This window comes from Triturus cristatus, chromosome 2_1, assembly GCF_964204655.1.
Source record: "Triturus cristatus chromosome 2_1, aTriCri1.1, whole genome shotgun sequence".
In the NCBI taxonomy this organism is placed as follows: Eukaryota; Metazoa; Chordata; class Amphibia; order Caudata; family Salamandridae; genus Triturus; species Triturus cristatus.
Genome location: NC_140581.1, coordinates 766,221,349 through 766,237,177, shown reverse-complemented (window position 1 = coordinate 766,237,177; position 15,829 = coordinate 766,221,349). Strand labels below are relative to the sequence as shown.

Below are 15,829 nucleotides of genomic sequence, written 5' to 3'. Positions count from 1 at the left end.
TTAAAACATGGTTCAATGAAACCCAGGTCAATGATACATGTTCTGTTCTAGACAAGAATTTGTTTTCTTTTTTTAACATAAGACACATTGCACTGTATCTAAGGGAGACTTAGAACATCCATGAATAAGATTAGATGCACCTTTACTCTTCTCATTTATGCATCTATACATCATAATAGAGATGCACTTGAAGCAATGATATGCTGGTGTGCACGCTTTTAAGATTTGTTTCAAATGGTATTCAGAAAAAAAAAAAAAAAAAAAGCAAAACAATTGCAGCTCACGGGCATTAAATCATAACTGAAGAATGTAAATCAACTGGAATGTTTCCATTATCTTGCAGAAAGCTAAATGTACAGTTAGGGACAACTACAGGTGAGAACATTTTGTTTATGGTCCATCCATAAAAATGTTATCAGATGAAAGGGAAATAAACTAAAGGAATCACTCTAAAATGTACTACAATGGTACACAAATGAGCCCAGATTATCAAAAGTGAGATGCAGGTCACCTGGACGGAAGGCAATCCAATGCATTAAGGGGCGTACAATACCAGAGGACTGATTCATTACTGGATGGATTCCTAGCCACAAGATGGCATATACAACATTAAAGTCATCCTTAGAGTATCCCCTACATCACTGTATCCAGGCCAACTACTTTAGAAGCATACAAGGTGTGTACACTTTGGTGCCTGCGGGTTAAGTTGACATCTAATTACCTCTAAACAATAATGTGAGAGGAATCAGCACTCCATACCAGTTATACAGAATATACCATTAAGAAGCCTAAACACAAAATTATGTATCACTGCTTCACATTTTTCTTGGAGTAGGACCCTTTCTTACTTACGTTTATAGCCAAAGAAACCTTTAGGCTTCTTATCTTCAAATGGAATAAATGTTCCTATGAGGAAATCACAAATAGCCAACAGAAGAATCACCAGCAAAACAATCTGGGCCTATAACAAAAAGAATAAAAGATAAAATCTTAGAAACCGATTATTAATACTATTGAATTCAAATAGAATATACTAACAGTCTACTGCATTCTGATTATATGCAAATACTAAACCACAACAGTTTTTTTTTTTTTTTATAAATCATGCATGCGATTCAGTAGTACAGTACAGGTCTTATCAGAACCACTTCATTTTGACCATTAAACCTGCCAAAATTGCTCATTATTTCTGCAATGAGCCATGTTATTTTAATTTTTTTCAAAATCTAATTGCAATCCATAGCATATTTTAAAAGCAGCAAAAACAAGAACTAAAATAGTGTTACGTTGACCATATAATTTGTGCTCCAAATTCAAATGGACGTTTTCATTAACAACCACGAAAGCCTTCCATGATCAGGTAGGGGGAAAAGGAGCTAGTCATAAGCCGTCAAAAATGAATGTGTGGAGTCAACATTGCGAGTGTCCGTCCCTCCAGTGCAGTGAATTCTACTCTTTAGGGCATACTTTTTATACAAAAAATAAACAGTTAATGCAACTGCACAGACCTGGAAATGGAGCAGAGACGCATGTAGGCACTATTCCCAGCACACTGTCATTTATGCTTTGTTCTTTTTCCTCCCAGAGATATGCATCAGCTAAGACTTACGGGCGAAGTCTGATGAATTCCAATTTTTAATGCTTTTAGAATGAGCAGATATCCCCTCCACAGAACAGGTAGTTGACGGCCATTGAGTAATCTCAGATTAGGTTGAGTATCCATCAGAAAGAACACTGCTGAGGAACTTGTTCTTCTGATAGAAACTTCAAACCATAGAGTCCTCATCTTAGAACAGATACCAAAGCAGTACCACCTACCCACAGGTTGAGGGCTCAAGAAGTGTAGTCAAAACAATGCCCTATGGGACCAACCTGGCAAAATGCCCCTTTGCGGATGTCACGGTCAAGGAAGTAATGCTTGGTAAATGTGTGCAGCGACGCTCATGTTGCAGCTTGGTAGATGGCCAACACAGAATCCCAGCCCCATGCTGATGCCGTTGTAGCAACCTCAGCTCGGATGGAATTGGCCCATAGGCATTCATGGGGTTTCTTCTTGGCCAGGTTGTAAAACAGTTTTATACACAGGACGATCCAGCTTGACAGAATCCTCTAAGCCTCTTCTGTATGGTCTTTCCTTTTTATCAAACCCCAAGAAGAACAGATCTGCATGACATACATAGTTGTGCATTCACTGAAGGACATCTAGCTGCAAGAACTACTTTGTTACATCCGATGGCAAACAACATCTACTCGAATGCTGCTATTCAATTTCTACCTGTGGCGGTGTAGGGTTTGGATATTTGGGTGTAGGACCCTCCCCATTGCAGAGACAGGTGGTTCTCTGGAAAAGGTAGCCAAATTGGATTGCAAATTCTTGGGCTAAAGAGATCTAAATACCACACACTCCTGTTACAATCGATGGCACATAAAAAGGGCTTCGGATTGCTCATGACTTTCTTCAGAACTCTACGCACGTAAGTGTAAAGGTAGGAAAGAGTACAGGAGACCTGTGTTCCATCACAGGTGGACTGCGTCCCCTAGTAATATTCTTGGTGGAAACTCCAGAAGGCAGTTGTCTTGACACTACATTCTTGGCAGTGGCCTTAAGATTCAGCCAGAGCACATCACACTGGTCTAAGATGTTTTGATCCACCTCACGATGGATAAGCCATTCGTGGTTTGACACCAAACATGTGCTCAAATCATCCGCTCTGGCCTTCAGAGATCCTGTGTGAGAACGGATCTCCAGAAAGAGTCCTTGCTGACTCAAACCCTTCAAAGGTGCATAGCCTCCTGGTACACAACCCAGGACCCCATAAGGTCAGCTTCTGGTAGTACATGATGGGAACCTGCACCATCCTCTCCTTTGTCCGTAGGAAGGGTTTGAGAGCCAGCTGGATGGCACAAAGTTCAAAAAGGTGGATGTGGAGATGAAATACTAAACTCCGTCAGTGTATCCTTTACAACTGAATTTAGATGGAGTAGGAAGAGAGGCCTTCCACAAGTCAGCTTGATGTCCACTTGCTACCAGTGAAGATACTGGGCTATCTCTTCGCAGATGCAGATGGCAACAGAGACCGCTCCTATGCTAAGCCCACTGACAACAGAGGTTCCACTGTAAGGCCTACATGTGCTGCTGGTACACAGACGAGGAGGATGTAAGATGCTACAAGGCCAAGATGCCTCATAACTGTCCTCAACAAGACCCAGAAATGAGCCCAACAAATGGTATTATATCCTGAATGTTTCAGCTCCAATGCAGCAATTGAAAGGCATTGAATACCATCATGTCCTGAATAGCCACTATAATGTGAATGTTCTGCACAGGCATGACTGGTTCACTGATGAAACCAGGGATGTTAAGTCGACCATCATCCAGAAATGGTTGGGACGGATTACAGTAAGGCCCCCTTGAGCAGCCAGTCAGTGAGGTACAGGAAAACATGCAGCTCTGACTTCTGATAATGAACTGTAACATTTGTGAACACCTAAGGGGCTGAGATTAGGGTGAAACGTAGAATGCAAATTAGAAGTCTTCTGCCTCTCATCGTGAAAGGCAGGAATAGTCTGTGGGACTGCAAGATGTGTACACGAAAACACATGTACTACAAGTCCAATCTCCGGAGTCCAAAACAGAATCTGTGCCAAAGAGGGTCATTTGAATGTTTTTCCACAAGAAGCCATTAAGAGGTTGAAGGTCTAGGATGGGCATGATCCCTCCATCCTTCTTGGACACAAGGAAGTGGCAAAACTAACACCTGGCCTCTCTTTTCAGCATCGTCTCAATAGTAGCTTGGCCATAAAATTTAACCTGAATCAAAACAGTAACATGGTCTGGCAAGACTTGTCATGGTATGGGGGGGGTGGGGGAGATGATTGGGGAGGGTACTAAATAAATGGTAAGATGTAGTCCCTTTGAATAAAATGCTATACCATCAATATGAAGTGATCAGTTAGGTAGGATGGCAGGGGCATAAAATCCAATCTTGGTCCCTACTGGCTGGTCGGGGGGGGGGCGAGGTTCAAATCAGACATTTGGCAGCCTCTGCAACAGGGGGAAGATTAAAATTACTGCTTCTGATGTACATCACCTTAGCCACTACCTGGCCCCAGGAACTGTTCAACACGTGGGTTGGGTGCTGAACAAGCTGGGAAGATTATTGCTTGTTATATGCCAAACCAAGTGAGTTGCCCCTGAATTTCCAGGTATGCTAGTGAAATTGACAGGCCGGTGAAAGCAAGGCTAGTGAGGGAGCTGTAACACTGCTCTAACTAAATGTCTCCAATGAAAGGTGAATATTCTACCCTAAAAGTCCTGAGGACCTGACAGCATATCCATCAGGGATGCTTGAACATTCATCTAAAATCCAGTTGCACACAAAGCCCTAGTGGTCACTCGAAAACTCCAGTCTAGGCCAGCATACAGCACATACTTTGGCAAATTCGGTCTATCCTGAATGGTCCTCTCCGATGACTAAAGCTTTTCAATGACCATGAGCTACAAAGCATGGCTGTAACTGCCCAGCAGGCAGACTAGATTTAGCCAGCACAAGTCCTGGCTAGCCTAAGAAGACCAATTTTCAGGTGTCAATACGCTTAGATTCTCTATTGTGAGGGTAGGGTTGGTCGGAAAGGCATTAGGATTCACTTTTCTGGTTTATGCCTGTATCACCAGGGTTTCCGGCATAAAGTGTTGCTTGGGGAATCATGGGTTAACAGGAGGCAGTCTGTGCCATCTGGTGACAGCCGACTGACTGGAAGAGCAAAGAGCATGGTTTTGTCTAAGTGGCCATAAGAACATCAGAGTACCTCATTCAAAGGAAATAGGGTTTAGTGGAAGCCATCCCTGGCTGAAGAATTGCGGTTAGTAAATTAGATTCAATTTTGACAGCAAGCAGCTGTATGAAGGGGATGTCTGCTGCTCTGTGCAACACAACTATAATGGCACTCCTGCCCCTGCTGGTGGATTAGGTGGCAATTGAAGTTTATTCTCAGGAGAGGCGCCCAACTCACTTGCATTCAGCAGTTCAAAAGCCATTCAGGGGGAAGCAGTCAGTCTGTCTCCTTGTCATAGGCGTGGAGAATACTCTAGACTGCATATAAATAAGAATCAGGTTAATTTATTGTTGGCTGTGCCTTAGTGATTTTGTAAAGCATAGTCTGGCATTGGGCAGATGTCGGTTGTGGGTCAGAAACAGATGTCAGCACCAGGTCCAGCAGGGACGCACATGGACTCCGGGTTCAGAATGGCATGTTAGGACCTTCATTAGCACAGGGCTGGTGATGGGTCCCAGAGGGACAGTTAGTGGCTTGGAAGAGCTTGCCGGTGGGAGACAGGAGGCCCCAGCAGCTGCGTGGGATCCAAAGGTACTCAAGAGGGAGCTTTAAAATCTTAAAAGTCTGCAATATTGGCTTACTGATGGCCTCTATCTGTAGACTATAACCCAGTGAATTTGGGGCACGCCAGCACCAACTGTGGAAAAGGTTCCGAGCAAGTCCACACTGGAGGTGAAGGGTCCTTGGAGTAGTAAATGCATGGCTTCTTGCCTGTCAGAGTTGCAAAAAGGGTTCAAATTCCAATTTGATGTTTTACACTTGTGACTTGCTTTGGATTTCAACTTACCAGAGAACTTCTACTGAGATACAGCAAATGATCGGCCTTGTGACATGAAGCAAGAACAGCCTCACATGCTGAAGTGCGGTTTCAAATGTGACCTCTCCTTATGTTCGATGACTGCACCTTTCATTCCCTCTCTGATCAACTGTATGTGCATCAGAGTGCACTTTTGACACGGCTGAAGCCCAGGCACCATAGACCAATAGTGTGGTGGTAAAAATAAGAATTCTACTTTGAGTATTATTCAGGGGAGATTTTTTCACTGACGCACACTGGCTGAGAAATTTAGAGGATGTCAGAAGACTGACACATTGAGTGGTACTCCAGATCTGCATCGAATGACAGGGAAAGAAAGGAAAGAACCAATGTCAACCAGGTTGGTGCATACATGCTGTTCTGCACCATCACTGCTGTGTCCTTGCGGGGTTGCCACAAAGCCATGTTATACCAGCTGCCGACATGCGGTAGCTATAGTTTGAAATTCTCAAGATCTGGTCTGGTGCTCGGAAATTCTTAATGTGAGGAATCTGTGGTTTGAAGTATACATCAGAATAACAAACTACATTTTGTTTCAGAGGGAAGGGAGGGCACCAACACTAATATTTTCTTTTTGAAATACTGGTTTTAAAATTAACTTGATAATTAATATTAAGTCCTGACTGATCAGATGCCTTGGTCCTCCCTTTGCACTAGGAAGTAACAGGAGAAAGTGCTCTGGTTTCGTACTGGAAATGGGACACCATTTATTGCACACTTGTACAGCAGTAAACAGATTCTGTGTACAACTGCCTGAGGTGAATCTTGGATCATGTATGAAGAGCTAGCAGTCATGTCTTGCTTGTGAATTGGAGTTTAACATGTTTAAAGTTTGTACAGGCTGCCCAGCAACCACCTGGCCAACAAAATGTCCTATTTCCAGGCACATTAGAAAATTTCCCTTGCCCCCATTTAGGTGTTACGTTATATTGCAAGTGGGTGCCTCCAAAATGTGCCACCCATATTCCAGGCCCATATAGTAACAATCAATAGTAACATGCCTAAATGCGAAAACAATAGTGTTTGTTCAGTAACACATTCACCCCAAAGGAAAATCCTCACACTGGCTTATCAGGTGAATAAGCCAAGCACTCCAAAAGCACACAATAGCTCAGAATTTAAAACACTATGGGAAAACCATTTAAGAATCGCAGACAAGGGATTCAGAGGTGGACATGCGACTATGAAAGATAACACGGGGCCTACCAATATATATATATCCATATGCTTAAATCAGACTGGCAACGTTAATAATAATGGGGTAGCCCTGTGTCCCTCAGATCCTGGGCATTTAACAAAAATACTACAATTGGTTCTGTCAGCTAGAACTATTTCTTAAAATGCCATAATTGATATGAACAAACAAAAGAAACACCAAATACGTTATACAAGTGATTTACACAGTTACTCTTATTTCAGTTTGTATATATGGCAGTCACATGAACATTAAACAGATTGTTCTGACAAGTGAGTGACTTTTTGTGAATATGTGAATGGCGTGAATAAAGTGAGAATGTGATAATGTGATTATATACAACAAAGGAGACTGTACAACAGTAAGATGAGTAACTCAATTCGAAAACTTTATTCGGTTTCATGTATTAAAACCATCAAAGCACAAAATAAATCAATGTAATACAGTCATCACAAGAACATGCCCAGTTTAAACATGATTTATACAAGTTAAAAAGGAAGAAAATAATAGTAATATCATTTACCAGGGCTCCACAAACACACAGATAGTGCCTGCTAATCAGAACACTCTAAAAGGTGTGATGAGGTCTTACACTTAAATAGATTATTAATTATACAGGCAGGTAGAGCAGGCTAAAATGCATAAACCCAAGAATAGTATTGAGAGTCAAGCTAATTGATCACAGCTTGCTCTAAGCCTTATCGCAGATTTTAATAAATTAAGCACATAAAAGAGTGTTACCCGTCAACATTTGTAAAAAAATGAAAGTGGGCCGTACTTGCCTAAAATTTGCCAGTTTCAAAATAGGGATTAAAAAGGATTTTCTGGGAGTATCATAAAATGAACAAAAAAAATAATCGTTAAATGAACCATATCCTGTGGAGATTTTCCATCGCAGCCACAGGACGACAGACCCATGGGATGGATAAGGAGGAGATGGAAAAGGTCGAACCGGAACCTAGTCAGGTGAAAACGATCATAAGAGTTTGACCCCCACAGCAAGTACAGCTCCACCATCTGGGTGGTCCTTAACATAATGAAGCGATGTACACTGGGCTTCAATAGCTCCTTCTCCTCCCTTGCCGTAGTGTGGTGCGCAAGGAAGGCAGATTTAATAATGGCCAGATCATTCTTGTTCGTCACATCGGGGTTAAATAAAAGGATACAAGGTGCTGGAGTTAAGAGTCTGATTTAGAGGAGACTCGGCAAGACAGTGAATGACAAATGAGTTGTCATTCACTGACGTGAGCACCATCAGATTGACACAGAATGGTTTCGCACACTGGGAGCATACACTTATCGAATGTCAGTTTTCAGATTAAGATTACTCCAAATCCTGAACTTGCCCTGAATTGTGATACAAGTACATTTAAACTGAGATGCCAATCTGGACGATGGAATCTGCCAAACATTAAAGTGGTCTTCCCGCATCCCCTACCACTTGGATACTACAATATCTGGCGGTCGCTCTTCGTCCTTCTGTCCTGAAGAAGACCTGCTGCAAATTGTTGCCAAATTAATGCGCCTTCCAGGTTTGAAACGTCAACGCTCCACACACACTCATGTCCTATGGTTTCATCGCCTCAAAGCTTAAATAAGTGTTATGCCAGGGTTTTGAGAAAACATGGGAAACTAATTATAGAAGGACAGATATTAATTGAGTTACTGTTGTACAGTCTCCTTTGTTGTATATAATCCCTTTATGCATATTATCACATTGTCACTTTATTCACTCCATTCACATATTAACAAATAGTCACTCACTTGTCAGAACAATCTGTTTAATGTTCATGTGACAGCCATATATACAAACTGAAATAAGAGTCTAACTGTGTAAATCACTTGAATAATGTTTTTGGCGTGTTTCTTTTGTTTGATCATATCAATTATAGCATGCTAAGAAATAGTAAATCAGACTGGCAGCAGTAATTTCAGTCCCCCCCCCCCCACTTTCTTTCCCAGCGTTTCAATAGGAAGTTCATTTTTTGGATTTCTAATAACTTTGGCACCGCTTGAAAAATCTTCAAACCACCCTGGAATGTTTTGGGGGTGATCAGTCAAGCAGAGGGGGGTGAGAAAAAAGGCAGGGGGAGTTCCAAAACAGAAAATCACTGTGCATTTTCCATGGACTTTTTTGAAAAAGTCTACACCCAAAATGGCTCAACAAAATTACAGTAAATTCGGCAGGAATCTAGATCTTGGCCCAGAAACTGAGATTTGGTGTAAATCAATTCAGTAGTTTGAGAAATAAAGGTTAAGAAATATTTGTCTATGTGGATAGTTTAGTTCGCGAGAGGCTTGTGAGGGTTGCAAGACTTAAAAAATAACCATCAGATTGGTCGAGAGGGCTTCTTTCCCCGTGGGCCATCTTGCTCCCACGGGGTCACAAATTAGTTACTTTAGGGCATAAGTTATAGTTATTTGAGATAAATGGGACTGGTTAATTTCAGTGTTTTGAGTTTAAAATTTCACATTACTTTGAGCTTTGTTGTATTTTTTGTGTCTCTTTAGTCATTGAAAAAAGCAAAGGTTAAAGTAATGTTCTAGTGAGGTGAAATGTTCAGTAACAAAGTAAAGTTCTAAACACTAAAAAACACAGATATTCAGATATAGTTATCTGTAGCTATAACTTGAGTCCTAAGGCAACTAAAGCGCACGCCCCACCATGCAGTTCTCATCAATAATTTTATTGTAAATCTTGCAGTGATATTGTCAATGAGGTCATAGACGATGCCATGAGTGAAGTAATATGTGGGTTAATTAGCAGTGCATGGCTATAGCTACCATAGAGCACAAGTTATAGTTACTTAAGATAACTACAACTGGTGAATTTGAGTTTTTTTGCGTTTAAAAATTTACTTTGTTACTGAACATTTTACCGAACTATAATGCTACTTTAACCTTTGGATTTTTTGAGGGGAGCACTGCGTTCAGCTACCAGCAGGCAGCCACCCACAAAGGCTGTGCGCAAACAGAGGGTTGGCCACAGGTCTTGGCCTGCCGCCAGGCCTTGTGACCAATCCTCCAGGAGGCTGCTAACCCCACACCGCGCACAGCCTTCAGGGCACTCGCCTAGAATTTAGAAGTACACCAGATAATGGGAATTCTGGAGACAAAATAGGTTCGGGGGGGGGGGGGGGGGGTGATAGGGGGAGGGAGTAGCAGGGCATGCAGTCTCCCCTGACCGAGCCAATTTTGGTCCGAGGGACCCCACCTCCAGTGCATTTTTAAATCTTAGGTGGGCACCCTGGCACCCACCAACCATCACGATGGGGGCCACGAGAGGAGCCCCAGGACTCCAGCGGCTCCAGTTGGCTCTCCGCATGGTGGGAGAGCAGACATTGTTGCCTCCTGGCCAGGAGCAATATGTTATCTGTTCTGTCTACCTGCCGGCAGGACTGTGGGGAAGGAAACCAAAGTCAGCTCCTCACCAGACAGGTGCAGACATTGGTTTTCCTGCCCTTACCAGCACAGGCAGGGAAACATCTGTCCTGGGGGTGGGAGCCCTGTAAACCCATAACTGAGGCAGCCACAGGGGATGGGGTCCCTGGGGCCTATATATGCTCTGGGAGGGGGCTGCAAAGCCCTACTACCCTTTTACTTAGTGGGATGACCTCTTCCTAGGGAATGGGGTCCCCCAGGGCACGAAGGGGGCCACAGGTGCCCTCTCCATAAAAAATACATGCATCACTCCCCCCCCCCACCCCCCAGCAGAGTGGGGGGTGGGGGTGGGGGTGGGGAGGGCAATGAAGTATGACGAGTTTGCTCTTTATGTAACAGATCCAAAAGCAAATCCAAAACAAAATGCATTTCCTATGGATACACGATCCTAACTAGAACGGTGTTGTGACAAACGCTACTGGAATGGCTATATACTTCCACAATACTCCAGCTACCAAATGGCATCCCATGCCCTCCAGGGGTGGAGAGTGCCATTCAGAGGGAGCGAGCCACTGAGAAAATTATTACCACCAAACAAAAGCAAATCAGGAATATCACACTCAGTCTGGCTTCAGTGTCAGCAACCTTTTACTTCTGAGGATGCAGCAAACTACAATGACACCTTTCGGCAATCTTAGGCTTTGATCAAGGCCTACGATGGCTGAAACGTTTTTTGTTGTTTGCTGTGCCCACATAAATAAAAGGATTGCAGACACTGAAGCTGGACAGGATCAGCATTGTTCCAGTTTTGAGATTAAATATATATCCTTAGAAATTCTATGAAAAAAACAAAGGTTAAAGGGACTATATAGTTAGGCTTAGATGTCACTTGTAAAAAACCATCGAAATCCAGCAGCTATTGGTACCTGAGCAAACAAGAACTTACATCCCCACAATGCACAGATTATGACCTCCAATTAGATCACTCATAACATTGTCAGTGACATTACGGATGACATATCCAATTACATCACTGATGACATCCACAGAATCACTCACACCCTCATCCCAGAGACCCCATCACCCAGGGCCCTGCATCTTTGCTGGGAGCTGCAGGGGGAGACTGAATGCCCCTGCATTCCCTGCCAGCTCCTACAGAAGCCGGCATTCCTTTGACAAACAGTGAGCTGCTAAACAATACATGCAGCATAATGTGTGTCAATGCAATTGTCCTCTGTTTCCCTGCCTGCATGTCTTCGGGCAGGGAAACAGAGGACACCTCAGCTCTCAACAAGGGGGAACACAGTTCCAGTTTGCTGACAGCAAAATGTTTGCTCTGATTTGGCGGGAGCTGTCAAAGTTCCCCCCAAGTCAGAGCAAACTGCTATGTCCCAGTGTTGGGCACCCCCCAACCCCTGCATTCAATGCTACAAAGCTTCAGGAGGTGGTGGTCCCCCAGGGCTTTTCAAAAGCCAGAGGGGGGGGGCATAAGCCCCCTCTATTATAATAACCACACATGCCTCTGGGATTCGGCCCACCCGAAGGATTCCTAAAAAAGAAGCACGGCAGACCGCACGTCTTTTTTCAATTCTGCCATGAACCCGCGAATCCACCTGCAAATTTGGTGCAAAATTGGGATTTTAAGAATCACTTTTAACGCCGCCACCACTCGTAGGGGGGTCAGGGTGTTCCTAACCAGCCCCCTTTTCTTTTTTTTTATGGGGACTTTGCTTTAAGCAGAGTCCCAAGGTGTCTGCCAACCATTCCTGGTAGAAGTGCTGGCAGCCTATCAGATGTCAGCACAGGAAAAGTGGATCCGCGTCCCTAACGATATATATTCTTAGCCCTTTAATATCTCTAAAACAACTCTGATTTACACCATATCATAAAACACATGCTTTCTGGACCAACATATTGCTTTCTACCAAATTTGGTGTAATTCCGTTCAGCGGTTTGGGCTGGAGTCGAGTTCAAAAGAGTTGTGGCGCAGCAGCCAGGGCAACTGACTCCGGCACCCAGGGGCTCACGGTTCGATCCCCGGAGGCAGATCAGCCCAACACCATTTGACCCTGGGCAATAGCTCGCTTAATCTTCCCGACGACCCCTAGCGCCTTGATACCATCAGGTAATTGTTTGCACTTTACAAATACTGGGCATTTACATTTATGGGAAAATGCATGTGTAAAACATATTTTGGAGATCCTCCACTTGACAGATCACCGCAAAACTTTCAGCTCAGCAGCTGAACCGACAGATGTATAGGTTGTCAAACTTTCATGAAGATTTGTCAAGCAGTGCCAATGTTATTGGCAAAACAAAAAATGCTCTTCCTGTGGAAATTAGGTCCTAACTATAACTACCTACTGGCGACTGCCAGTAGAATGAAAATATATATACATACACACACACACAGATGTCATGGAACATAGAATGTTTTTGTTTTTTTTCCAGTTCAAGACGTTAATGTTCATACTGACAAATTCAAGTATAATGTTACTTTAACCTTAATTTTTTGGGGAAAATTACTAGGGTTTCAAAAAAATAAAATAATTGTGAGTGTATGTATGGTAGAATTACATTATAATATACTTTATGTTAAGACATTATTTTAGTAAAAGATTTTTATTTTTGATTTATTGTAGCAAACTAGGATATGGTTCATAGTTTGCAAAATCTTTGTAAATTGTGTTGGAGTATTAAACCGGTAAATATCCAATAGAAATTGTTTATTTGCTCATTTTATAGTAACTGATAAAGCAATCTTTTTTGGAGGAGTCATTAATCTCGAAATCACAGGTGTGAGAACTAGGGTGGTAGAGGGACTGGTCCCTCTGCGGAGGCCTCTCTCTGTAACAATAAGGGTGCATAGTAGGGTGTGGGTAGGGACTGGGCGCTCCTTTCAGACCTCTCTCTCTCAGATGACTGGTTATGTGGAGGGACTAGCCTCTTTGCTGAGACCTCTCTGTAATGATGGGTGTGCATAGTAGGGTGTGGAGGGGGACTGGCCACTCATTTCAGACCCATCTAAGATGATGGGTATGCGTAGTAGGGTGTGGGGAGGAAGTGCCCTCTCCTTTAAGACCTTTCTCTCAGATGACGGCTGTGCATAGTAGGGTGCATGGAAGGACCTAATGAAAGGTGCGCGTAGTAGGGTGTGGGGAGGAACGGAGCTCTCCTTTCAGATCGGTCTCTCAGATGACAGGATAACATAGTAGAGTGTGTGGAGGGACTGGCCTCTCCTTTCAGACCGCACTCTCAGATGCTGGGTGTGCATATTGTAGGGTGCTTGAATGAGCCTTAACTCTACACACAACTCTTCTCAAACAAATGAGCATAAATAGTGGAGTCTGATAAACAGCATCTCCAGTAAGACTCCTTCATACAGTAACAAGTGAGCAGAGTTTATTCAATCACCTACTTCTTCCTACCTTTTCTGATCCTGCAAGATCTTAACATTTATAATAAATTAAAAAAAACTTCAACCATCTAATCAAAGACAGTACTTATCTTACACACTTCCACTCAAACTACAAGGACCACAATAATGCAAAGCTACAAATAAAGTGGATTGAGAACTCATCTACTCTTTATTATTCACGATCACTCAGGAGTCCTGCAAGATCGTAAAAATTACTTGAAAACAATATACATTCATTATCTTCACAGTAGTTATCCCTTGGACACCTCTCCAAATCTAGGGGGACAGCATACCTTTCTGCTGCCCCCTTATATACCTTTTTGACATCATTTCCACAATACCTCCAATTTTTCACGATAAACAATGGCAGCCATGTAATTTCTAATATCCAACAGCCACCTAATCAGAGCGCCAGAGCGTGAAGGTTCACAGGAAAGATTGGCCCCTCGACTAGTCCTATGCCTCCGTTTTTTTTTTATTTAAGGCTCATGCGAACCCACCTGCCAAAATATACAATTATTCTCAAAATCTCAAAAGAACTACTGAACAGATTTACACCAAAGTAAATTTAGCAGACCAAGGCCTAGCCTCCTGCCGAATTTGGCGTAAATCCATCCAGCAGTTTTTGCTATAACCTGTCTTAAACCAGTCTATGTAAAATGCATTGAAATTTTACGTTTGGGACCCCCTCTTTGCCCCCGCTGGTCCGATCACCCCGAAACTTTCCAGGAAGGAGCGGAGGTGGATGAACATTGCTTTCGGAAAGTTGTGAAGATTCATCAAACTAACCCCATTGTGCTATGTGGGAAAGCTTTTCTGAATCGAAAAAGGTTTTTTCCGAACCATAGTGAATTGTAATTTGAAAGGGGCATGTAAAGGGCATGCCTTTAAAACTGCAAGTCAATATGGTATGTATCAATTGTGTTAAACTAGAATTCCAGTTGCAAACCATTGATAAGTTACAGTCTCTCAAGCTAAGGTGTGCACTGACTGGTTGACACCTTTCCATTTTGAAATGGAGATGATCAAGTTTGAAAAACTTTAACCCCTTGTGTGCCCCGCCCTGTGCCGGGCGTTGAATTAGCGGGCGGGGTTCATGACGAGATAGTCTCGTCATGGGCACAGCGCAACCGCGGCCCATGACGAGACCATCTCGTCATGGGCACTCAAGGGGTTAAAGAAATACAGGCCGCAAAAAAATTAAAAAAAAATAAACCCCACAAAAGATATAATTTTTAGGCAGCAAACATATGGTGGTCTGCGGTACCTTGCAGTCCCATCCATTTCATAGCTGCTAATCACAAGCAGACGCAAATTGCAACCCCACTAACGAACATTAATTAGATTGTTTTGGGACCACTTTTGAGTCCTTATTTTGCTGAGAACTGCTAGTACATAGGTAGATTCGCAAAATCTGATTCACAATGTGCCAATTTGACCTCTTTGGAAATCTGACCTTAGAACATCTGGTCCAACGTCTCTACATATGATCTTTGAATTCTGAGGTAGCAGAATGTGACAAAGAAAGTGCCAGTGAATCAGCACTTCTAGCCGTTATACTGTCTTCAAAGGACCGGATTTACCAGAGAAATCTCTAAGTCTTCCCTGACAGCATTTAAAAGCATGCCCATAAAATGTGAATAGAAAGGCCATATTCACTAACAATTTTGACGCAGACTGAAGGTGTTCAACATAACTGAAGTAGGTGATTGCTAATTTTAGTGAATCATTTCTGCAACACCATCTTAATAACAAGCATAATATCACAAAGCCAGAACTGCAGGTACCACATATTTTTTTAAGCTGTATTCTGGCTAGGGCTCACAATGACAGCTTCACTGAAAAAGGTGCTATAGTCGCTGGCACTATCAGAAAATTAACTGTTTCAGGGTACGTCATATAGTACACTGGATCTTCAGCATAGCATGTCTTGCACCATCAGCACGGTCAAATTTAGCCTTGAGGTTTGGGGTATGGGTGACAGTGGGGTTCATTTATCCATTTCAATATTAAGTTATTGAACACCGTAGTCTATTCACTGGGGCATTCTAATTAGTAATTTACTTTTTCAGTGTTAAACTTGACAGCTCTGCAAGAGGGGAAATATTTTTTGTGTTCATACTTGAGGTACCGATAGCACAGGGATTCCTTTCTGAGTGGGTGCATGTAGAATTAAGCGATC

The 15,829-nt window shown here is 42.8% G+C and overlaps 1 protein-coding gene across 1 annotated transcript in view; it reads right to left on the bottom strand.

Annotated features, from left to right (window-relative positions):
- SLC12A2 (solute carrier family 12 member 2) overlaps positions 1–15,829 on the bottom strand; it is a 345,212-nt gene that overhangs the window by 193,518 nt on the left and 135,865 nt on the right. The window contains exon 7 of the mRNA XM_085632709.1: positions 853–961. Within this exon, the coding sequence (XP_085488835.1) occupies positions 853–961 (109 nt within the window). The remainder of the gene's footprint in view (positions 1–852; positions 962–15,829) is intronic.